At 35.5% G+C, this 26,379-nt stretch overlaps 1 protein-coding gene across 14 annotated transcripts in view; it reads right to left on the bottom strand.

The window, feature by feature from the left end:
* RGS7 (regulator of G protein signaling 7) overlaps nucleotides 1-26,379 on the bottom strand; it is a 268,219-nt gene that overhangs the window by 41,701 nt on the left and 200,139 nt on the right. For all 14 annotated transcript variants that reach the window (XR_010830253.1, XR_010830254.1, XM_066993975.1 and 11 more), the window contains 8 exons: nucleotides 22,690-22,754; nucleotides 20,763-20,839; nucleotides 20,540-20,621; nucleotides 4,387-4,461; nucleotides 3,366-3,464; nucleotides 2,531-2,592; nucleotides 898-1,008; nucleotides 286-411 (listed from right to left, as the gene is read on the bottom strand). Coding sequence is in view for 12 of the 14 variants with exons in the window: in XM_066993975.1 (XP_066850076.1) it covers nucleotides 286-411; nucleotides 898-1,008; nucleotides 2,531-2,592; nucleotides 3,366-3,464; nucleotides 4,387-4,461; nucleotides 20,540-20,621; nucleotides 20,763-20,839; nucleotides 22,690-22,754 (697 nt within the window). In the remaining 2 variants the exon portion in view is untranslated. The remainder of the gene's footprint in view (nucleotides 1-285; nucleotides 412-897; nucleotides 1,009-2,530; nucleotides 2,593-3,365; nucleotides 3,465-4,386; nucleotides 4,462-20,539; nucleotides 20,622-20,762; nucleotides 20,840-22,689; nucleotides 22,755-26,379) is intronic.

Genomic DNA, 26,379 nt, shown 5'->3' with positions numbered 1-26,379 from the left:
TTGACCAAAAGTTAGACATGAATGGTAGAATATTTCATGTGAGTCTCTGCTAACTATATAATTTTTTCCCTCAGCCTGAATATTGGATCAGGTAGCAACCTACATGAACTCCAAAAGATAAGATATAGGAAAATTTTTAAAGGAGTCAAAAAACCAAACCAAAACAAACAAACAAACAAGCAAACAAAAAACAGAAAGAATGGTTTATAAAAAATAAAATTAATAAAAATAAATAAATAAATAGTGTTTTAGACGTTATTAAAATATAAAGTCCCTCTCATTTACCTTAAATTTTCTGAACTGAATTCTGACTCCAGGAACTTGAGAAACTGCTCTCTTCCCACAGGGTCTTTCAAAGCTTCATCCATGCCAAAACCCCATCGCTTCACCCTCTGCTGTCCAGGCTCTTTGCTAATAGGGGAAAACAACAAAACCCACGATCAGCCATAGTTCAGTATTCTAATACTCTGTGCATATAATTTAGATAAAGTCCTAAAGTTCAACCAGAGATATATCACGTTTCAGATCAGTCATATCTGTGCAATGTTCAGCAATGAGTAACCAGGCAGTCCGTACTCACACAGGATAAAGATGATATGCATACACTTTCACAGAAGAATAAGGACTTCCAACTAGGAAACGTTATCAGATTTTAAAAAGCTGTGTTTTTTTTTCCCCCACACTGGAACACTGTAATCTGGTTACTGTAACTTTTTACACAGATTTATTAATCCACCGCTCTTCCCATATTATGATACTAAAGCTGGAAAGACCAAAAGGATACTGCATTTCCTTCTATTTCAGTACTTTCCTGCAATACCTCTGTCTGACAGCTTCACATTTGAAGAAAAGCCTGTTAAGTATCCTTCCCCCAAAAGAAGAAATAAAATTATATACCTTGCCTCCAATTCCCAGAAAGTGGTATCATCTGATATCCAAGGGTTTGAGGGATCAGGGGGCACAAGAAAAGGGTCATACTCCAAATACTGCTCTGTATAAGCTAATAGACTAGGAAAACAAAAGCATCAAACATTGTCATGTCAGAAGGTGATGAAACCTGATCAGGTTTGCCAGTTAACAAGTTACCATGCATCAGCCAAACCATGGTAACCAGGTGTGCACACACTCAGAAGTCATCTACAAGCTCAAGCTAAAATAGGTTTGCTCAGTTTTAAAAGTACCCGTGATTCAACCACCCCTGAATCTGTGGACCTCTGAAGAAGGAAGGGAGCTTCAGATCTTTCTTATCAAGAGCTGAAATAAAATAAACTACAAACTTTCCTAATACTTCCACAAAGATCCTGTTAGGGCTCCTTTAGGCACTAAAAAATTAAATCAAGCAACCTTTTCCATGCTCATTTGCTTTCATAAAGGGACATATTTATACCCCCACGGTTTTAATTATCAGTTCCTTTAAAATCTGTTCTAAAATACTGCATGCTATTTAGGTCACATTTATTGGCCCTGCAGCTGCTGGGACTCCTTTTTTCCTCTTTTAAATACAGTTAATATTTTTATTATTTTCTAATCAAATGGCACTACTCCCAAGTTTAGTGCTTTCCAAAAAAACACAAACAACTTTTTTCCAAAGTCTTCAGTGTTTGTGAATTACTCTGACTCACCTAAACACACTATAAACTTTGCTTATTTTCTGGTAATTTACATTTACCATGTACTTATTCTCACCTCTTTTTTGCCTAATAATTATTGAAAATTATTGAAAACTGAAGACAGTATTGTTTCTTTTTGTTCCTGCTTATATTTAATCTATATTCCTTTTTTTGTTGTTGTTGTTCAGCAAACAGAAATTTCTAACCTGTTGTTTTTATAAGTATATATTTATATGTTCTTGCATGTATATACATAAGTACACATGTAAAAGCAAACATACGTGCACATGTATTTGAAAGGATGAAGATACATTTGTGTTTGGTTTTATTTCTTTTGCTTTGTCTTACACAGCTCAATTTTCTGCAGTTTTCACTCTCTACTTCTGGATCTGTAAGATATTGCAGTTCTTTTCTCTGCCTAAGCTGAAGGTAGTCTTTCTGAAGGGCCTTTTTGTTTTATTTGGTTTCTGGCTCCTTCCTTACATATTTTGGTCCAATTTAGAGATAGATTCTTATTATTGTTACATGCTCTGACCTGATGTAAGCTTGGACCCGTTTTGCTCAGGCTCAGATCGCCTAACCCAACCAGATCCCTTGTTTTGGCAGTGATTGCCCTTTTGAAATATCAAAACAGTAACCCCAGACCTATTTCCATTTATCCGCCCTGTCAATGCAAGGGGAAACTTTTGACCACTTGGTCAGAGGCTTCTACAGTGACCTTGGTTTATCCAGCTAACATATCATGGAATATCTGGGACATCTTTATAACTATAAAAGAACTTCATACCTCACACTTTTTTTAAGTAAACTTTGCGACATCTGAGCTCCCTTGTCTCTCTTTCTCTGAAGTTATTTCACACTGACATTTTCCCAATAGTTATCAGTATAACTGAAAAAAAAAGATGTGACAATTTACTTACCTCTCTGCAACTTTGGACATTTTTAATCGATGTCTGTCTAATTGCATTTGCCAGTGCTTAATCTGCAAGAAAGTAAAGCAAAGAGTGTTATGAGTAATTCATTGCTTGACTGTATTTCCATAACTTTTTTTATTAGGGTTGTAATTCAACCTTAACTTACCCTAGGGCACAGAATAGAAGTATATCTGTATTAAAACTACACCTCGCCAGTGTGGTTCTAAAATAAATGGAATTTTCCACTGAATAGAAAAGATTATACACAGACAAATAAAATAAAATAAATAAAATAAAATAAAATAATAAAGAACCAATATAAAATTTTCCCTAAAGACTCATTAGAAAAAATCCAATTAGCCTTTTTTAGATTTTTGAAGAAAGTTACTAATTCTTCAGACTTTTATCTTCTCTCATTCCTAAGGAAAGATTAATAAAACATTTACAGTAGATAAATGTATGAACCCGTACGTGCATGCACTGAGCAGTAAGCGTGCCTGCAAATCTCTAATCAAAATGGTAAAAGGAAGAGTGAGTGAGCAGTCTACTCCTACAAGAGCTAATGGGCTTAGCTATGCAAAGAAACCACCAACTGCACTGTTCCTAACTGCCTTCAACTACTTAGTGCAAGATACAAAACATGTCAGGTTTTGTCTCATTAATTTTAATAAAGGTTACATACCAAAATCCATATGTCCTGTAGCAAGGAAAAGGTTTACTAAACAATTCTGTCAAACAATCTGTTCTGAACATACTCCCAGTTACAATTATTTTTGGTTTAATACCAACTTTCAAAAAAAAAGTTTATCTAAAAGTATATGCTCGTTGTTATTTTGCAAACCTCTTGGTGTAGTTCATCTTCTGTGGGAGGCTTAGTCTCTGGTACTGGCATGTGAGTAGGGCTGTGACTTCGGATGTCATTTTGTAAGCCATAGACAGACTACACAAAAAATATAGAACAACGATAGTTGCTTTCAGAAAATGGCTTTTACATATACTAACTGTAACTTTTAGTATGTTGTGCTCAAGAAGTTATTCCAGATCACTAGTTTCTAAAAGAAACTGAATAAGCCATGCACTCATATAAAACTTTGTTTCTAAACAATAAATTCTACCAGAAAAAGCACAATTTCATAATGGCATAGAACACAAGACAGACTTTTATTTTGTCTCTATATTAACAGCACATCAAACATGGGGGATGACACTGAAAGGCAGCTATTACCGTAAATATGGATGGCCAGCAGCAAAAAAATCTAAATCCAGTTTTCTTTTGAATACACTGAAACGTACCTCAAAGTGCACACTTTTAAGTTGAACTCATTCTACATTATTATGATACACAGAATTTGATTGAAAATGTTGTTCCAGTCAATCTGTATGTCCCTAGAGAGCTTAGGCAGTTCATATCTAGACCTTATTATAGATGAAGGTTATTTCCTCCACAGTTTCTGTGCATCCATTTGGGACATATTTGTAAACTACAGCCAGCCTTTTCTTTACGGTCAGCACAAGAAGCACTACTATTATAGCTTACACAGCATTTTTAAATTAATTTTTCCTTAACTACTGACAGAAACATTTTAACATACTTTATTCAATCTACTGAACAACACAAAAAAAAATGCAAAAATTATTTTTATTTTCTCAGTCCGTATTTCTCCAAACACTTTCTTATATGATAGCATTTACTTAGTATTAGAACCTTTGTTAACAGAACTTATTTAAGAGCTTATTAATTAACAACATACATTTACGTATTTATTTCTTGCATCAGCAAGAAAAAATGTTTTAAGAAACTATGGAACTTCATGTTATAAATTACCTCCACCTCCAGCTTTTTATGTTATAGCAATACTTACCTTTCTTGTTTTATGTGGATTTCTCATTCTTGAAGACTTTTTTATATCCACTTCAGTAGTGTTTACGCATCCAGGCTATTAAAAGATAAAGAAAAGAAAGCACAAAGATAAAATCTGAGAAATAACTCCATACTATTTCCACTGAGATACTCCTCTTCAGTTTGCAAGGCTAAACAAACAAACAACATAACAATAAAACAACAACAAAAAATCAACTAGAGGCATATTATGATTTCATGTTCTTCTGCAATATTCCCTATAGAAGACAGTAAAACCTGAGTGACCTAGAGCCTAAAGAAGCATCTCAAGTAGCATTTTTTCTGGCTTATAGTAAGAGATATTATTTTGCTATTCAGCCTGGTTTGCTAGACTCTATGACGGTAGTTAGGACAAAGTTAGGACTGTGTATCTTTATGCTGAAAGTATTGAAAGCAATGTACAGAGAAGCAGAAAATATACAAATGCATACTATATTCTTATATTATTTCTGCTTCTCTGCATTTGAAGCACAGACAGGTACTAGTTCAAATTAAATTGCTGTTGGTCGTACTTAGTAATTTGGGAGTGAGACACCAAAGACATGCTCCTGACATCGTGAATATGAAAAACAAAAAAACAAACAAACAAAAAACACCTCTCAAGATGTTTCTGTTTTGATTTTGTCAAGGAAGCCATGCAATGTGCATTCTAGATATTCCTCTAAGATGCATGGTTTTCAAAATGAGTAGAGTTGTGCAACACCCACCTAAGCTGTGTACCTCTGGCTCCCTTCAGGAGCTTCTGGTTTCAGATCACTTTTTAAATGATTTTAAAAAAATAAAATAAAATAAAATTACAAATGAGTGTCTAAATGGGATTTATTTCTTTGGAAGGAAGGAAGGAAGGAAGGAAGGAAGGAAGGAAGGAAGGAAGGAAGGAAGGAAGGAAGGAAGGAAGGAAGGAAGGAAGGAAGGAAGGAAAGAAAGAAAGAAAAAGAAGAAACAAAAAAACAGAAAGAAAGAAAGAAAGAAAGAAAGAAAGAAAGAAAGAAAGAAAGAAAGAAAAAGAAAGAAAGAAAGAAAGAAAGAAAGAAAGAAAGAAAGAAAGAAAGAAAGAAAGAAAAAGAAAGAAAGAAAGAAAAAGAAAGAAAGAGAAAGAAAGAAAGAAAAAGAAAGAAAGAAAGAAAGAAAGAAAAAGAAAGAAAGAGAAAGAAAGAAAGAAAAAGAAAGAAAGAAAGAAAGAAAGAAAGAGAAAGAAAAAGAAAGAAAGAAAGAAAGAAAGAAAGAAAGAAAGAAAGAAAGAAAGAAAGAAAGAAAGAAAGAAAGAAAGAAAGAAAGAAAGAAAGAAAGAAAGAAAGAAAGAAAGAGAAAGAAAGAAAACAGGCTTCATTAGTCCCATCAGAAGGCTATCGGTCTAAACAGAACATTTTTCAACACATCTGATGTAGCCTTTGAAGAGTCATTCTCAAAATCTTTTAGCTCCCCAAAGGACACAAGTCCTCTAGTTTCTTCTAATTCATCTTTCTTTGACACCTTCCTTTAAGTACAAACTCCCTGCAGAAATCTGTTTTTTATCCATTGCTGGAAACAGCTAGAAAGTGTTATCCTCCATGGTGGGTTTTACCTATTTATTTTAGAGGGATTACATATCCCACTGAGAGTGGGAAGTACTAAGTCTGCTATCTAGTGAGAGTAGATTCTTAGTGAAAGTAGGTTTGTTTGTTTTATTTCTAGTGGGAGTAGCTAGACTTGGATTTTAGGTTTGCCAGACAATCAAAATGGACTTTTATCAAGCTAATGACATGAACTATGTCTTCTCATTGTAAAGTAAAATGCTTGATAACTGTGGCTGTAAATATTCACAGGAAAATAAATAAATAAATAAATAAAATGAAGCCTTCTTAAACAGGCAGAGCCAAGAAACAAATACGTTTCATTAAATGGGACAACGGTACTTTGCCTCTGGAAAAATATATTGAATAACAGCCTGATTTTTTATTGGATGTATTATCTATTTATTTATTTATTTACTTTAAAGTACTAAACTGATGCATGTTACATTTGTGGAATAAATAGTTCCTCATTACTAAGAATAAAAATAGGCACTGAGATTATATCCTCAAGACTTCATTCAGCATCCCTCTTGAACTAGATTTGGGAAGGTACGCTTTGTGCCTGTGAATAAAAATGGTAGCTTTTAGAATCACAGAATCATAGAATAACCCATACATAAGGGACCCACAAGGATCATCGAGTTGAACTGGCTCCACACAGGACCGGTTCTGTGACCACTGACCTGGGGAGCCTGTTCCAGTGCCTGACCACACTCCCAGGAAACTTTTTCCCAATACCCAACCTGGACTTTCTCCTGTGCGTGATGCACTGTTAGTGTGATTGTGTATAAAAATTAGAAGCAAACATGCAAATGAAAAATAGTAAAATGAAGACAGTCCTTGTCTTAGTTCATATCATGTACCTCACTAAGAAGAGTACACAGTGGTAGTAACTAAGAATATGACTTACACCTCTTCACCTCGTTTTCTAAGGTCATTGCCTTTAGTGCTTTTTTCTTAGTTTTAAAGTAACATTTCTTTCAGCTGACTTGCAACAGAGCTTGAGGTAGCTTAGTAAGCGGGACTACACTGGTCAGTCACAGCAACACAGAACTATGCAGTGGTGATACTGTTTGCTCACTAGAGTGTTACTATTAAATTACAGCAACTGATCATTAGTGACGTACCCAATTTGCTCCATTTGCTCCAAACATAAAAAATCAGTTTAAATGCTTCTGATTGAAAGACACTACAGCCTAATCATAGGGGACAGACAAATTAGTACATCATAGGGTTGTTATTAAAGTCTCTTAGCTTAAGATCAAAAGTCTGAATAACATCTGGAAAACAATGGCTAGTAAATGGAAAGAATCCTGTCCTTGCTCAGGACGGTGATAAGTGGAGGACACCTACTTTTGCACAATTTTCCCTGCGGGCCTTAGAGAAGAGTTAGCAGTTGTCGTTTATGAATTCTAAAGGGTTTTGCAATGATTGTCAGTTAAATACACTATTCTAATATATATATATATATATATTAAATGCAATGCTTTTGATACTTTTTGTTTCACTCATGGTTTTTTCTTTGTAATTGTGTTGATATTTTAAAATGCACAGGCACTTTCATTTTTTTTCAAGCAATAGCTTTCATTAGAAACAGAAGTCTCCAGTGACAGTCACTGCAAAGTTGATGTTTTTATCTGCCATTTCTGGTAAACCGTAACTCTGAATGCAAATTATGGAAAACACATCTCCACCAAAATCACAACTACTGAGAGGTTTGAATGGGAAATTTCATTATCAAGTAGAAGTAATTTATGAACAAGTACAGGCGTGTAATTTCTTTCATCATGTTTATTTTCCAGGACAGAGAACAAAAAGGTCAGATTACTTTTTTTTTTTTTCTCATTTGACTTTTTTTTTTTTTCTCCTCTACTATTTGTAAATTTGTGTGATGCACCAAGAAAGCCTTTTTTTTTTTTCTTTTCAGAATATTTACATTCTTCTTGTGCTTACTTGTGAGAAAGGGGAATCCTATACAGAGATTAGTGTCTAAAAGCACTTTTTGTTTTAGAACAGTTACTATAGTGAACATATCACATGCATCCAAATTTTTTAGATCAGTACAGACCGTTAATATCCCATACATTCAGAGATCATTTTTTCATAAAAATAGAATGTCCATAAAATGTAACATTATACCGTTACATAAGAGGGTTTGTATAAGTCTAATGCAGAGTACATCTGAAATATTTTTTTCCTTCAGCAATCAATATTCTGTCTACAGTGTTGCTTTTCTCTGCAGATCTATTGACAATAAATTCTTTTGCACTGTTTTCCATTGTTGTTATCAATGAAACAGCTCACCTGGTGGCTTTTTAGAATGAGAAAGGGCAGTGATTTAACAATATCTTGTATCCCTGTGAGTATTGTTAGATGATTAAACTGTCATGGAACATGTCCCACTGTTGAATTTACACTGTTGTAGTTGGGATGGTATTATTTCAGGAGGAAAGAAAGATTAATGCAGTTCTACCCAGAGATAATTGTGTCTTTTGTCTTTTAATCATATAATAATGTAAGGGCCAAACATAATATTTTTTTGCACCACAATAGCTTTTCTTCCATTCAGCAACAAAAGTTAATTTTCATTCTTCCTGAGCATTACAACTCAAAATAACTTGTAACGCTCAAAGACAATGATAGGCTGAAAAATACAAAACCCTGCATGACAGCCAATTTAAAGGTAGAAAGCAATTTCACAGGGCAGTGTACTGAGAAACAAAGTTAAAAAGAAAACAACACATCTACTTTAGGATTACATCAGCATCTGGCAGTGAAGAAGACATGGGCTTTTAACAATATCTACAGCCCTTGAATGCAGCAATTTGAATAGCTGGCACACTTACATAAGATACAAACTGTTGTGTTTTCCTGTTCTGTTTGTTTTTGTTTTGCTGTTGCTTTTTAATTATTTTTCAGTTATGTTTTTTTAGAAATATGTCCTAAAAAAAAAAAAAAAAAGAGGCATAAAAGTCATCTGAAGCCTCTTGCTGTGAAAGATTTCAAGTCCACAAGCACTGAATTGGTATGAACAAATTCTGGGAGATTTGTAGGAATTAAAGAAGGTCAAAGCTTATGCTCTTCAGAAGGAGACCCAACCCAGTACTGAACTTCTGCAGTGTCTCATAGAATCTTACAGAAACTTAGTTGTTTGCAACCTCTCAGGCTGATGTAAATCTGCTGTGGCACAGCAGGAGCAGCAGCAGGAAGATACAGGCACGGGAACTCAGGAAGCTTCAGTACAATGGGAAAGGCAGTGAAAGGGCATATAAGTACTATGACAACCTCAGTTAACAGTAGGGGCTTAAGACTACATATATATAGTGATATAGTGATATATATATATAGCACTGGAAGCACCTAAAAGAATTGGGGCTACAATTTGTGTTTTATTCTCAATTAAAGTATATTTATTGAAGTGATACTTGATACGAGATGGTATTTCTTCTTTCTGTGGTGCTGCCACACTTCATCTGTTAATATTTAGGAATAAATACCAAACATCTTTTCAATTAAAATAAAAACAAAAGCTTGCATAATTTGATCATCTTGCTAAAATAATTCAAAGTCTTTGTGGGAAAACCTTTGCTGGACAACATTTCATTTTATTCGCATGCCCCTATTAACATAATAACTATGTGTTTGGATACAATTACATCCAGCTGTGTTTTCTTTTTGTGTTGCTTTTTTAACTAGACTACCATAGTTCAAATAGTGAGATGCCTGTCAAAGTGCTCGGCTGCAAGATTCCCATTTAGTGTTTAGTATATAATTTGCATACTAATACTGTAAATAGTTTTCAAACACATTTCCTGGAAGACGTGAAACCTCTTTTATATGAGTAAATAGAGGGCTTATTTCTTTCAGGACTAATATTCAGTGTAAAAACAGTAGTGCCCCTCCACCCCAAGCCACACAGAAACAGGAACATCTCATGACCTTGTTGAAATTGTCATATAGCAAGATCATAACCGGGGTAGAATTAGGCGCTCATCTGCTATTAAATATAGTGTCTGAAATATTGTCACATATTCAAAGGAAACTTATTTTCTTTTCATCCATCAGTTAACACTTCCTTGTCTTGAAGTAAAAATGTCAATGTGTTCATTTACAGCAGAGGACCTGCCAGCCCAATTCAGTATTGAATTAAACACATGCAAATAATATTTAATATATATAGCGAGATATTTTTTTAATTCCTACTTCAATTATTGTAGAATCACATTTGTATGAATCCCTAACAGCACTATTTTCTATTGATGCTGTCTAGGAGGCTACATAGGATTCCACCAAGAAACACAGTGGAATGATAAACCTTCCTTACTGTACATCACTCAGTTGGTACATTGGAAGATTTTATCTGCTTGGATCTGACTAGAGCCCACATTTGGAAATAATAAATAAATAAATAAATAAAAGAGGATATGTTTAGTTAAAAAAAATCAATTGATATTCATTATCTTTCCCTGATAATAGTGGCAACAGTGAATCAATTAATTAAGCCTTTGTAATAGCACTAACAGTGAATTAATTTTTTGACATCTTTGAAAGCAACTTTTTGGAAGTAGTCCTTACATACATCAAATGGGAAATGGGATGCTTTGGCCACTGTACATTTTCATTCAAATAGTTCAGAATATATAATGTTTAAAGTTTGTTTGCTCTACACAGTTGCACACTCCAAGGGCCCCTCTTATTGCCTGGTCTCATAGCCTAAATCAATTGCTACCAACACCTTTTTATGTAACAAAACTTTTTGCTATGATCTACTTGTAATTCTAGTAAGTATAAAATCCTCAGTGGAAAGCAAATTATGTTTATAATGATGTCAGTTTAAATTCCAATGTCATCTACTTTCTTAAAGAATATGTCAATTTAACTGTAAATCTACTTAACGCAGAATAAAAAGAAGTTTCTTTGTATCTAATACAAATAAGCTCATGTATGTGGGAGAGATTAACCTCACGCATTGCAGTAGGCTGGGATTTGCCTGTCTATGTTGCTGCTCTGTAGAAGCTGATCTGAGGGAGAAGTTGAGCATGAGTCAGCAGTATGTCTTTGCAGCAATGCAGGTTAACCACAGACCAAGCTGCACTAGCAACAGCACAACCTGCAGGCAAAGGAAATGGTTAATTCTTTTGCTCAGCATCTTGAGGACAAATATGTAATCCCATGACCATTGTTGGGTCCCAGAAGCAATACCAGAAACATATTTCAAATGGAAAAATCCAGCGGAGGAACTGTAAGATGATCAGGATGCTGAATGTTTGACATACCAAGAAAGGCTGGGGGAATCGGATTTCTTCTGACTTTCAAAAGAGGAGAGCTAACTGTTGTCTTCTGCTGCCTAAAGGGGGCTTGCTGAGCTAGACTTGTTCTACAGGTGTACCACGAAAGGCCAAGAGGCAACAATCACAAATTGAAGTAAGAAAAACTCCAGTTGGCTCTAAGGGAAATATTCTTCATAATAGAAGGAAGAAGCTTAGAGAGGCTGCAGAATCTCTATCTTTGGTAATTTTGAAAACAAGGGCCTGGGCAATATTATTCAACTTAGAAGTCAGCACTGCTTTGAGTAGGATGTTGGACTAGAGAACCTCCAGAGGTCCCTCTCAGCACGTATTTTTGTGATATAGCCTATGATCTTTCCAAACTGCAGGGACTGAAATTCAAATAATCCACGCTATGGAACACTCCAACCAGGTACTCACAGCAGTGTGAAATTCATCACCCTCTATTCCTCTCCCAGCAACAGAACAGAAAGAAAAGACTGGTATTTGCTTCTTCTGCTTTCTGGCATCCTGCAGTCTGTGTTCTGTTCTCAACCCATAACAACAAACATAGTGATGATTTAAGGAAAACTAAATTTCACAGCCTCTTCAGCTAAAACAGCATAGGTGATATTTAAAATAATTACCTCATTTCAACATGCACACCCATAAATTCAGGGTGCATTAAAGCAGTAAATACTAAGCAGATTGATTCATATATTTTGCATGATTTCATTACATTTCAATATCAATTCACTTTGAAATAGATCTTTGTTTTGCAATTAGGGGCTAATTGATTAAGAGTAATAAAAAATAATGAATTTCAAGATCTACAGTTTTTCCAAATTTAAACACTACAGATTTAAATAATGGACATACATATGAACATGTCAGATCTTGGCATCCACTTTGACAAGATAAAATAGTGAACAGAGCAAGTCAGACACACAAATGTAAAGACAAGGCAGAGATTGAATTCTATCTTTTATATTATTTTTAACAGCAGACTATAACAAATACAGTAAGCTTGAAATTTGAAATTTCCTAAGTCTCAAATGTTAGTGTTTCCTTATGTGACAATCTATTCTGCTATTTGTCATTCTTATTTTTGGCATTTTTCTAGGAAAGGAGTCTTATAACCCTCAGCTGTCACTACTGATATCACTCACTTCTAAATGAGGGAAAGGAAGCTAATTAGACAATGAATAGTAAGCAGAATACCAGAGTTCATTTTCATCTGTCATTTTTATATTCCAGTTTACTCGTGTAGATAGATAAACTTTGCATAGTTAAACATCTGTAAGAAAAAGGAGGAAAGAGGATGAAAGATTATGAAAAAGAATTGAGGAGAAAAAAAAAAAAAGCCGATGGTGCTCAGCTGAAAACAAAAACAAAAACAAAACAAACAAACAAAAAAACAAATGAGTTATTACCTGGAGGAAACCCCAGTTTGACTCTGGCTGTGTGGGAAAGTTTATTTTTCTCAGACAAAGTCTAGCATCAGAGAAGACATTAAAATCCTTTATTGAGCAAGTTGTCAGTAATGCCTAGAAGTGAGTCTCTCACAGCGAAAAACACAGGCTATATTCTCCTGCAATGCAGTAATTTTTCATTTCCCAGAGATGCAAGTTATTGGAGTGTGCAAAATCTGCCAAGGCTTATAAGGAAAGGTTGACGTTTAAGTAAGATTATTTGGATATTTTGTTTTTTACCTCATTTTACTGTATGTTACACACTTCAGGGTCAATGAGTAAAAAGGCTTTGCTGCGGAAGAACTGCACTATTAATGACTTTGATGGTGCAATAGAAAGTCTCAGAGAAGCATTTCGAATGTGCTGAGTACAATTGGTCAGATCTTTTAACAGGATTTAGAAAAGCAGGTGTTATCTTAAGGTTCAGTTAAAGGGGGGTTGCACATTTCCAACATTTTAAAACATTTTCAGAAAACTGTTTTCTGGCAGTTATCTGATGGGACCTGAAAGTTGTTTTAAGCGTAGCTCCCTTTATAATAATTACATCAATCAGCCTCAAATAATTGTCAAAAAATAAATCCAGTAGACATAGATTAAAGTCCATTATAGCCATAGGAAAGTTACAGAAATTGTAAAAAGTATATATGTTTGACGATGACTTTATATACAGATACTATCAAGCTCTTTCACCCCCCTAGAACTCCAGACCAAATATTTCTAGGATCAGGCCATAATTTTTCTAGTTTGTCCTATGGACTCTCTTTTCTGTTTCATATTAGCTCATCTGGGAAGTACAGTGATACTTTCCAATTAACATCTATAAATTATATGTAATGATTAGGAAGCAAATCACAAGATTGTTTACAAGTACAAATTCTGTAGAAGTATGTTTCAAATTTCATTTCGAGATGTCTCGCAAATTTGGCACCTAATCAGGGGACAATTATAAAAACCCTATACTGAAGTATTGGCATTTTCCCTCATTTCTTCAACCTTTTCATCATTTATTTTAAAGGATGCGTATTATGCTATTAAATACAATCTTTATGGAATACGAGATAGAATAAATAATTACAGTGTTATGGATTCAGTGTGACAATGAAATAAGTGAATAGAATTTGGAACACAACTTGCATAGAACAGGCTCAAATTTGGTTATATTCCTGAATTTAAATCTATTTTTAAAATGTGATACATCTTACAAGATGCTGTAACCATCACTGAAAACAGTCTACAGACCATTTGTTGTAGAAAATCTATGGTCAAGTAATATTATGGAAACAAATTAGCCTTATACAGCTTGACTGCTAAAACTTGCCTATATCAGCTAATAAAGATTTACAACCTGTTGGCTTTTAATTACATAAATATAGTTTTTCTATTTTTCTTATTCATTTATTGAACTGATGTTTCAGGTCCAAGAATATTCAATGTCAAATTTTAGTGAACCGATTCCTACAAAGGAAGGATTGTCTTGGTAAGAATTAATAAAAGCTTTGTTAGGATTAAGTGTTCTCTCCTGTTGGAGGTTTTAACAGAGAACCATATAGGCAGCATAGAATGAATTTAAATGCTCAATACATGTCCTCGTTAGCTAATTTTATTTTGACTTATTAAAGGACAGAGATATAAAGTTACTGAAGTTATTTATTAAATTGAAATGAATGACCAATAAACCTGCTTGTGTCATCCACTGGAAATATACTGATGCAGAAATAATGAATTATTGATAAACTGCAAATACAGGCATAACCATTTAAGTATAAGTTAAACCCACTATAGACAATCTCTTGTAAAGGAGAGACAACTTGCCATTTGAACCAATTAGTAAAATCAATACTTGCTTTATTAAAGGACTTATTTGAAGATCATTGGCTACTATGAAAATGGCAGAAGGTCCCCTGTTGCTCTGCTCTGCTATGTTTTGATTTGACTTAATCAAAATGTGGCAAGCAGTGCAATCAATGGATAAAAATTTAACTACAAGTTGTCAAGGTGTTTTTCTTGTTTGGACAATAAAAATGTGGTTCCAAGACCATCAGAAAAAAAAGAGAGACATTTGATCAATTAGTTTGACAAAACTTTAATTATGTTTGCAGTATGGTAAAACTCCATTGTTTTAAAATGTAAGATATGGGAAGTCACACTCAGCATGGAACTTAGGATCACTTAAAGCTTCAAAGATTTTCAGCATATTTCAAAAAAAAAAACAAAAAAAAGGAACCTTCTCAACCTAGAATACTGAATACTACTGAATAGAATCAGACACACAAGGAATTCCAATGGCTGTGCGAGGATCTGCTTGGAACAGGAGAAAAAACAGATTTACAGAGATTTTCAAGAAATTTAATACAATAAATAAACCCATAAAATTAATCCATATGAGATAAAGCACCTCGAATCTTGGCAAGTATTCTCATGTTCTCACATCCTTACTTGTTTAAAAATGGATCGAGTACAAAGCTGGTCTTTCACCTTAAGAGAACAAGATTTAATTGTATTGCTTTAAAAATATTTCTTTTAGTGGTTTGTGTATCAGAGAAACACATAGCATACAAAATTCAAATGAAAAGGATGTTGAAATTTATTTTTTGAGGCTTAAGTTGTGTAAAAGTAAACCAGAAGCAGTACTAAATAATATGCTACTGACAGAAGTGATATGCTTAATTCTTTTTGAAAGCTAATCCAATTTCTGATTATTCTTAATTTACAATAGACTATTTTAGGTTTGTAGTGACAGGCTTTCAGAACCAGAAATTATTGTACAGAAATCTGTACTATCCATCTGAATACAAAAAAACACTTCTTTATAGTGAGGGTGACAGAGTACTGGAATAGGTTGCCCAGAGAGGCTGTGGAGTCTCCATCTCTGGAGATACCAAAACCTGCTTGGACAGGATCCTACACAATGTGCTCTCGGTGACCCTGCTTGGCAGGGGGGTTGGGCTAGATGATTTCCAGAGGTCCCTTCCAACCTCAACCATTTTGTGATTCTGTGATTCTGTGAAATAGTATCCATTGTATTTATTCAAGCTAAGGAGCATTAATTTCAATTGTCTGTATAATCTCATATTTGTGTTTGCGAAGATTCTAGTATTTGCAACTATGCTGCATAAGGAAACCTGTTAAAGTCATCTGGTTTGTTGTCCCTATGCTAAATACTTAGAGTCATTATTGCTTTCTCAATTTTTTTCACCCCCAAAGAAAGCAACCTGCTGTTTTACTAATTCCATACAGAATAACCTAGGTTATTCACTTGAAAAGAAATGACAACAGAAAAGTCTAACCACATATCTGAAAGTGATGATGGGGAATTCAAGTGAAATTTAGAAACTGATTAACTGCCTCTGTAATATACTTGACAGAATTAATTGGATTAAAGCAGCAAACTGAATTCACACAGAAACATTGTATTTATTCTGAACATTCCTTATTCTTAATACTTCAACTTATTTTCCTAGTTGCTACCAGAATTGTGTCTTACTAAAAACCAAATCATCTCATTTTTCTATGTCCTTCCATTATCTCATCAGTTCTATTTCACAATTTCTGACCTCTTCATAACCTCAGTTTTAATTTCAGCATTTTCAGTTTGTTGCACTATTGGGGAAAAAGAAGCCAGATTCCTTTTTCCCCATCTGTCCCACCCTTACTCCAGAATTATACTAAATAACAACTCTAAATAATGAGAGTACAAATTCTTCCATATCGACCCTAGTTTGAAGGCTAACTATCAGATTTAGAAATATCTGCCTCAAACAGATGCAAATATGGATCATAAACACTATAACTATTTTGTGAAAATAACGCATTGTACAAAGCTTTATTTCATTACCAGAAGCATGGTTGTCTGAGACTGCCAATAGCTGCAACGGCTGCACACCCTGTCTGCTGGAAAGGTAACTCCCTTGTAAAGATACACGGTGAAACGGGCACAAAAGAAGACATGAAACCTGTATGCAGGTACATCACTAGAGAAGTATGGCATTATTTATGTTTGTTTCCTAGAGATGTTTAAAAACTCTATGAAAAATTATGATAAAGCAGACAGCAGTGTTCTGAGGCTAAACACGTAACTGGCCCAAAAAAGTCCAAGATTTGTAGCACATGAAGTGTGAAATGAAGGATTGCTCCACATTGGCCAAGTTAAATTCAGTCTTTTGCCAAGTCTTTGAGGCTGATCTTGAAGAACGGGATGGAAAAGTCATTAAAAACAAAATAAATGAAAGAAAAGAAAAGAAAAGAAAACCCAGAACAAATAACCACAAGTATCTGCTGCATGACCCTAGACACCCGGTACTATTACCTACTGGCTCAGATGCTGAGGGTCATGTTCAGACCACATAAAACACAATTTTAAAATATAAACAGGTAACATGAGATTAATGGAGATAGAATCCAATAAAAAGTTATAATAGAAAAGATGAAGGTGTGGGATGGCTGACAAGGTTTTAAAAAATGAAAACATTACTTTTTCCTACTTTGCTACTAGGAAACAATGACATGAAACCCCCAAATCTATAAATCAGAGGTATTTCTGAAACAGTGAATTGGTCTTAAAGCCACATTTGCCCTTACCATTGCTCCTATCCTATACTAAATGTAACTAGCGTTGATAGTTTTCCTTACTACATTAAATTACACAAATACTGTTTTTCCTTTTGGAGAAAATATTTTTTTTTCAACTTATTGTAGTGAAACAGTATACAGATGACTTTCAGGAGAAAAAGATACTTTCTCCATTATCTTCTGAATTAATTTGAATCTCAGCAAGTACCCCACAGGCATTTATTATGCATTTCATTTAAATTACATTAATGCGTAACTCAAGAATAAGAGTCCATTCAATAGTTTGTAGCAGCAAGACAGCAGCTTTCCTTGCTTGCTACCTAAAATAATTAATTTTACAACAAGCCATAGATACTCTCCAGCTAGTGTATTTGATGTGGATTTGAGAATGTTTCAGGGGATTTACTGTTTCAGTACTCATTTGTCCCTTTTTAGAAAATGTAAGATTATGGGTTTAAAATTGAGATAATAATTCAGGAAAGCTAAGAGTTCTTTTATAGAGACTTTAACCAGGAGTTTGACATTTCTTTTCAAACAAGAACAAATTCTTAATTTGTTTTTGCCTGGAAGGAACAGTCTTCCCTGCTTTAGTTTGATTTGTCACTGCTTTTTGACTGAAGCTCTAATCCTCCTAATCAATTTTCACTCAGTTCCATACTCTGTAATTTATAGAAGTCTCAAAATTAAGGAAATGCTCTCTCTAGGCAGATGGAAAGACAAGGAAGGCTTTTAAGATATGTTTACTCTGCCATTCCAAAAGAGAAATGTGCTGCTATATGTGAATGCCATTAGTCTCAGACCTATCTTAGGTACTAACTATAGTGTAGAAATGATGACATAGACTTTATTGTAGGTCAGCTACTCAGGATCTCCAGAGAGTCTATACAACTTTCCCTGAGATGTATTTCCACAGTTTTATTGTGATTAGTATCTGAACTTGAATGATTAAAACTTGTACAGGAAGACTCTGCAGGCTGCAATACCTACAATATTTGTCTGAGTATGGCATAAATCTTCTAAGGCCTTCTGTAGCCACCTGCAGGACTGATTTTGACTTGGGACCTATGAAATAATGTTTTTTTTTGTTTTTTTGTTTTTTGGTTTTTGTGGCAAATGCTCTTTACATATCAAACTTTGGCTCATTTTCATTATTTTAAACTTATCAGTCATATCAGTGACACTTCTGATACTCAGATCATGCTCCTTTTGTGGGGTTATACTCGCCTGGTTTCACTGTATACAGCCATTCTTTTTTCATGTCTCCCATTCCTTTAGTGCACTGCTGCACTGTCATTTTGGACTGATGAATTACTTCCCTATTCTATCCCTTTCAACTCTTTAAAATATCTACTTTCTGATTACTCAGAGACTATATTTTATATGTATAATTTCTGTACCAGCATGGTAGCCACTTAGGTAAGAAATAAAGCAGCTAGGGACCAGAAAACCTGTGAGAAATCCTGAAAAATGTTTATTTACATACCCAAATAAAAAAGCTAAGAATGAAATATCTGGTTCTCCAAATTCACTTTCAGTTAAAAAAAAAAAATGTCTCTAGCTTCTAAATTTTTATCGAAAGATGAAAAATTATAAATTAAGAATCTTTTGTCTATTCCTCTTTTAATGTCTATTATTTTTAATAGAAGGTTCTGTGAGAATAAATTCATAACAACATTTTCAAAACTAGTTATTCAGTAACTAGCGAGAGGCGTTGTTCAGCCAAAGTATCAGTGTTTCCCTCTCCATTCTTCTATTTATATCTCTCAAAGTCAGGAGCCTAGATTGCTGACTGTAAGCCAATCTTTTGTCTCTGATATTTCCTAGGTATATCTACAACCAGGTTAAAAAAATCACCTGGACCAGGTACCTTTATCCACAGTTCAGTCAAAGCTCTTAATCAGATTCATTTTCCTCTTTTGTCTTGGTGACCTTAATTCTCTAGTTCTTATTCTCTACTATATCTTACCTCAAAACTTCATCAATTCATCTTCTCTTCCAAACCTGTAAATAGCACTTCATTCCCAAATTCAAAACCCTTAAATCCATTTCTGCTGCTAATACAAATGCTGTTTGCCTTCAAACTTTACAGGTCCATAGAAACATTCTGTGTCTATTCTATTGGCAGCTCCTATGAACATCAGATGGCAGATTGTTTTTCCTGTCTTCCTTCCTTGTTTTATGCCAGTGACTAGATAATAACGTTCCAGTTTTCTTGCATCTAATGTCTGCGGTTTGAATCTTTCACTTCAAATGATTTTCTCTACTTGATGTTCTTAAATCCTACCTAAAAATCCATTTCTTCTACCACTTTTCCAATTTCACGGTCACAAGTGCAAGCTGACCCTGTCCAAGTTAATTTGAAACTTTCTAACTCTACCTACCTCTTCTACAGGTATCATCAATGCAACCTTACACCCTCTAAACAATTACTCGATATAAATCAGAACTAGCTGTTGTAATAACTGCAGTCATCTAAGAATGAGGAATAAAAATGAGTAAGTTTTAGTTACGTATCTATTCAAATGTCAGTGGAAGACATAGTCCATATTCTGTTTCATTGGTAATGATATGAAACTGCATATAGATATTGAAAGCTTAATGCTGCGTAAGAGAAACTGCAGTAAAGTTCTGTAGTAAAACAAACTGATGTGAATATTCACCTCTCAAAGGTTAATTGGAATTGTTGTGACATTTGGCATTCTCTCTCAAAGTTTTAGCTCTAAGGTAGTTGATTTTGTAAGGACTTTTATTTTTTTATAATATCAGATGGACTGTGACAAGGAGCTCTGGCAAATCTTGTTAAGTCAGTGTATGACTTTCACAGCTCAAAGCCAACAATATCTAACCTTTATGTACATTAAAAATAGCCTGAAAATATGACTACAGTGAAGTTGGAAGGCTTAGCAAGAAAAAAAAAATAATAAAATATTCAGATTTATTTAAAACTATTTTTAGTTATGTTGATAATTTTGGTAGTGTGACTCGTACCTTGCAAAACATTTGAGACTGTAAAAGTCAAAGAAAGGTATCTTTTGATTCAAGAAATCAGACACAACAAATCTATTCACTGAAAACCCCAAACTGAGTATAAACATGTATGCAGTCTTCAGTAGTACAATGATATAAATTATAGATCCTCCCCAACCCATGGCCTACAGCCCTTTTAATTGTTCCCAAACTTCCCCAACGCTCCACAGAGGCTAACATTCATCAGTGGTCACACTCATAGGCAGAGCAGCCCCACCAGCACTCACCACCGGCCGGTGCACGTCCCAGAATGCTCGCTCCTGGCTGTCAAGAATCTTCCTCTCTATCTTGTCTCTCTTCTTGTCTACTCTGTCAGTGTTATAGGATATTTAAAAGAAACAGTGTTAATGACAGCAATTTGAAATATGAGGTGTCCAATCACTTTTTCATCCCCTTCTCCCTTCAAAAAACATGCACAAACCCCAAATCCTCATCTTCAAAGGAACTTACTTTGCTTGTGCTTCAGCTTGCATAAAAATAAACTCCCACTTTCGAGCAAATGCTCGCTGTAGCCTGGCCAAACTCTCCTGAAAATACATCACAGTGTTATTAGGTTAGGCTGTTACCTTTCCATCCTCCACCGCTCTCCCTAATCTCACCCCCCCCCCAAAAAAAGAAGGTGCAATATAAGCCATAATATGTGTACCAATGTAAATGTACCTTACCTGTCATATAAAATGTTTGTTTGACACCAACCAGGATGGAATACTACATCTATCTTCTTTTGGATATCCTGACTATTTTAGCTTTGAAAATTTGATAAAGGTGGATACAATCCCTTAGCAGAACACGGGATTTCTGAAGCATTTTTATGTACTGGGTGTTGGCTGGGTAATTTTGTAATAATACAAAACCACATTCTCATTTTAGAAGTACTTAATTGTGAGAGGTAACAGCAGTACTTTCCATATATTGGACGATCCCCATGACAACTTTCATCAGTTGTTTATACAAATGGCTTGTGTTGGCAACATATAAATTTAACTAAAATATAATAACAAAAAACTATGGATATTATGGTAATATAGGAATCGTCCAAGTTATTCACAGAGATCCCCACTTTAAAATAAATGCAGACTATAGTTATTCACTACTACACAGGAAATATATATATGCTATAGCCTACTAATAATAACAGTAAGAATATTTGCAAAACCTTATCAAAATCTTTCTTCTAGAACAGCTTTATGGTCTGCAATGGAGTTTTTCTAAGTGCTTTCCAGCTTAAAAGGCAGCAGTATGCAGTATGATAATACTCAGAAGGCTGAGGTTCTTAACTTCATCCACAAAGACCCCAGTTACCTCTGTACACTGCTTTTACTAAGATTACATGAAGAATTCTCTGTAAACTTCCTAAAAAAATGTGTTGTTTTAACTGTATTTCTACGTATTGCAGAGGTATCTCTATGAAATACTTACTGAAAATAAAGATTGCAGAGAGGAGAGAGGAGACTTTCTAGAGATCTTGTCAATACCAGTAAAGGCTCTCAGGGATAGTATACTGGAGGTGAATTTTCTAAGGCATGTAAGTATAACATTATGCATACCCCACAGTGCAGTACACTGAAAAGCAAGTTTGTGCCGGAAGAAGCAATAAAGTGTATCAGCATGATGCTGTGGCTGGAATATTTGGCATGTTGGGAGGTCTGGCTGACTATCCTGCTATCATGTCATAGTAACACAGCTGGACAGCTTTCAGTGCAGAGCCAGGACTGTGCACGAATTTTCTGTTGACTTTTTCATGAAAAATTCAGGAACGTGAGGGGGGGGAGGGGGGGGAGGGCAGACAGTGACAGAATTCAGTACATCTCCTTGGTGAGTGCCATCCTCATCACCTAATCAAAATCTCTCCTTCTCCTGCTCTTCCTGGCCCCAATTATCTTGCCTTCTTGCCTGGGGCAGAGGATGCCTTTCAAAGAGTGGGAAGAGCCTCTGCTCTGACTGTCTTTGCCTCTAGTCTAACTGATGGGATCAAGACTCAAGTGCCAGCATCTCCTTTAAGAATGAGATTTATACTTCTACAGCTACTAAATGCTTTTGAACACATTGCTAGAGATCCTTCATTCAAACCTCACATGGTGTAGAGTACATTTGCTTTCAAACACTTGAAGGGTATGTGGGATTTGCGAGCAGTTGTTTCTGATCCTGGCATGATGATCTGAGCAGAGTAAAATTAGAGACGGACTAAAATCTCAACTCTTGCCTAGCCAGCCTTCACTACTGTCTCTCAAATAGCATTTCTGACTTCTGAGCAATATCAGACCCACATGCTGGCAAAAGCTGGATAACTACAGAATGCCTGTAGTTCTCATGCTTAACATTATTTTACATGCTAATTAGGCCCAGCAAAGAAATGTACTTTTCCCCAGGTACTTACAGCTTCATAGTCTGCTAGCTCTAGCCTTGCTTTGTTTTGCATTGTCCGCTTGCAGAGATAAACCGCTGAAACAGAATAAAGTGGTACAGGATTTGCTACTATCTCACAAATGCAGCAGAAGAGAGACCTAGAGGCTTCATCTATATTTGGCTGCTAGCTTCTTTTATTTTAATTTCTCCCTCTATTCTAAAAAGCTTTAAATACAGGATCAATGCTACAAGTATTGTAACTGAAATGATGGGTCAGATACAGAGATTCATTAAATAATTATAAAATCTGCTTTACAACAGCTGCAACAGACAGCATATACAAAATGCATGATATAGTTGCATGGCCAGGGAACTAACATGTTAAAGAGAAAATGGCAAAAAGATTTTTAAATGGTGTGTGTTGCTTATAAAGTGTAAGAGTTTTATTAGGATATATGCCAATATATATACACATACATACATATATTCTATATAAGCCAAATAGGTTTTTAAGAATGTGTATACAAAATTTTATTTTTTTTATATTTTATACTTAGAAATCCCTAAATTTCAGTCTGAAAAAAATTTAATTAAAAATTAGTTCCAAAGAAGATTTAAGTCTCATACAGTATGGTCTGCTATAACTAATATTTAAAATAGAACATAATGAGACCAAAAAAATTAAAAAAGGAGTACCTTGTATTAGATACAAAGATAAAGAGAAATATTTTATTTATTTTAAATCCAAAATCTTTCAGCAGATCTGTTCTGCCTCCACCTCATCCTGACTGAACAGAACTGTAACTAAAAAAATTGAACTAAATACTGAAAGGATGCAGGGATGAAAATGAAAGTTAAGGCTACATATACAGCACATTGGTTTGCATTAGATTAAAAACTTGATCCTGAAGTCTTTATTCTTTATATTCTTCATATTCTTTAATGAAGTACATTTCCAACAGATTCTTCACATGAATCCCAAATATTGCACAATTTCTCCCAACTGTAAGATGAGCAGGGAAGCACAATTCCTTCTGCTAAGGTCTGGGAGCAGTGTTTACCTGTATCACTACTTGAGAGCACCTTCTCATGTTTGAGATGGAGGAATCTTTTGATCAGTGTAGGTAAGAATACTGTAATTTGTCTGTGGTCTCTATGATCAGCAAATCAAGCTGATATTTACTGTTTCTGCCTAGGAATGGGCCATGCCTCCTGCCTCCCAACTGCTAACTTGTCCACTATGGAAGCAAAGAGAAATAACTTCATATAGGAACATAATTGTTGCAATTACTAGGAAGAAGGACTTGCTTATCTTATATTTGGCTTTGCTTTTTAAGGTAGTGAAACCAGTTATATTTTACACATAAAGATATATTTTTATGTCTAACAAATCACAGAATCACAGAATGGCCGAGGTTGAAAAAGACCTCCAGAGATCATCTCGTCCACTCCAAACTGCTCAAGCAGGGTCACCTAGAGCATGTTACACAGGATCGCATCCAGGTGGGTTTTGAATATCTCCAAAGAAGGAGACTCCACAACCTCTCAGGGCAGCCTGTTCCGGTGCTCTGTCACCTGAACCATAAAGTTCTTCCTCATATGGCGATGAAACCTCCTGTGGTTCAATTTATACCCATTACCCCTTGTCCTATCACTGGCCACCACTGAGAAAAGTTTGGCCTCACCCTCTTTACATTGTCCCCTCAGATATTTATACAGGTTGATAAGATCCCCTCTCAGTCTCCTCTTCTCTAGGCTAAACAGGCCCAGCTCACTTAATCTTTCTGCATAGGACAGATGCTCCAATCCCTTAATCACCTTCTTGGCTTTACACTGGACCCTCTCTAGAAGTTCTACATCCCTGTTGCACTGGGGAGCCCAGAAGTGCACACAACATTATTCCAGATGTGGCCTCACCAGAACTGAGTAGAGGGGGAAGATCACCTCTCTCAACCTGCTGTCCACACTGCTCCTGGTGCAGGCTAGGACCCCATTAGCCTTCTTGGCCACACGGGCACACTGCTGGCTCATGGTTAACTTGTTTGTCCACCACAACCCCCAGGTCCCTCCCTGCAGAGCTGCTCTCCAGCAGGTCAGCCCCCAATCTGTATGGGTGCCTGGGGTTGTTCCTCACCAGCTGCAGGACCCTGCACCTGCCCTTGCTAAACCTCATGAGGTTCCTCTCCGCCCAACTCTCCAGCCTGTCCAGGTCTCTCTGAATGGCCGCACAGGCCTCTGGTGTGTCAGCCACTCCGCCAAGCTTTGTATCATCCACAAACTTGCTGAGGGTGGAAACCCACACTAGTGGATGTTATTTCAGTGGAACTGATGACAAACACTTCTTGTAACTCCAGCTGCAGTTACAAGTGTTACTTGATGCAAAATGTAGTTATAATTTGACACAGTTTTTGCCTATTTTTTCCTCATTTTGTACGTGTTATCTATTTTCTTTCACTTTTTTTTTTTTTGCTTTCCATTCCCTTAAGAAGCCATAGCCACTTCCTCTGTTTGTTATACTCCTACATCCCCCCAGTGCAATCTCCATGTCTGCAAAATTTATAAATACAGATACAAATCCACTAATCACACAACAAGTACATCAGTCAAAGAGTTTCTATAGCCTCAGTTTCCATCCATTTTAATAATACGATACAGTTACACTAATGCATTGGCATGCATGCTGAAATGCCACAAAAATGTGAGGGGATGAATTCCTTTGTACTTAGGCTTCATCCACAATAAGTACGGTGGTAGGAAAATACTGAGAACAAAAATGCTATTCGTTATTTAGGTCCTCTGACAGTGAAGCATTTTCCTCTCTTTTCCTTCAAAATCAGTTATTTACTGAACATGAAAACCATTCATAAATTCCTTGAAAATATTAGCAATAAAGTGTATATTTAATAGAAATGTGTAGACAGTTCTAATAATTCTGAGCGTTAAAATTTGTGTATTTCAAGCAACCTAATTTCATCTGAACAGAAACAAAACAATCTCCCTGCTCTCTGCGCATGCTTAATCTCTTGTAAACCCTATATTCATGGTCCCTGTTAGAGGCACCCCTAATTAGTTTAGCAATTCCTTGAGTCCCACAGTGGATATATTCTGGGATTAGCATCTCCTGCTACATCCAACAGAAGTCACTGCTGTAGAGGTGGTTGACTGTCCACCTTTCTGTCAGGGCAGGCTTTAACAAAAGAAGCATCTTCAGATCACTGAGTTCTCAGCACTGGCAAAACAACCACCAGGTCATCAGGAGTAGGTGAGAATGGAATTAGCTTGCCATACTATTAACCTGATATTGTGTCCAAGAAAACCCTGTCTTCACTGTGTGAGTGCATTGCAGTATCTTCCCCCAGCGTTCTTTTAATGACCTATTTGCTCCAGCTCCATGGCATATAGTCCATACAAGAATGCTTGTTTTTCATTATGTCCATACCTTAGCCAAGACTCACAAAATCATGTTCAGGCTTCAGACATTTTCTCTGGAATATCCAGACGCCCTCCCTTTCAGGAATCTAAAGGTTATAATACCAGTGGCCTAGATTCTCTAAGTCAAAAATATTTCTAGGTGCCAGAATATGCCCAAGAAAGATTTAGTTATCTGGGAAATATGACGTGTTTACTAGTGAAGAAGAAGAAAATAGTTCTGAAGAATGTTCTAACAATTACATCCTTATTATAAAAGTGCATGTTTGAGGATCTATGTAAGAACTACTAT

The sequence above is a fragment of the Anser cygnoides genome, chromosome 3, assembly GCF_040182565.1.
Source record: "Anser cygnoides isolate HZ-2024a breed goose chromosome 3, Taihu_goose_T2T_genome, whole genome shotgun sequence".
Classification (NCBI taxonomy): Eukaryota; Metazoa; Chordata; class Aves; order Anseriformes; family Anatidae; genus Anser; species Anser cygnoides.
Note: the sequence above shows the minus strand (reverse complement) of the source record. Positions and strands in the feature narration are given on the sequence as shown.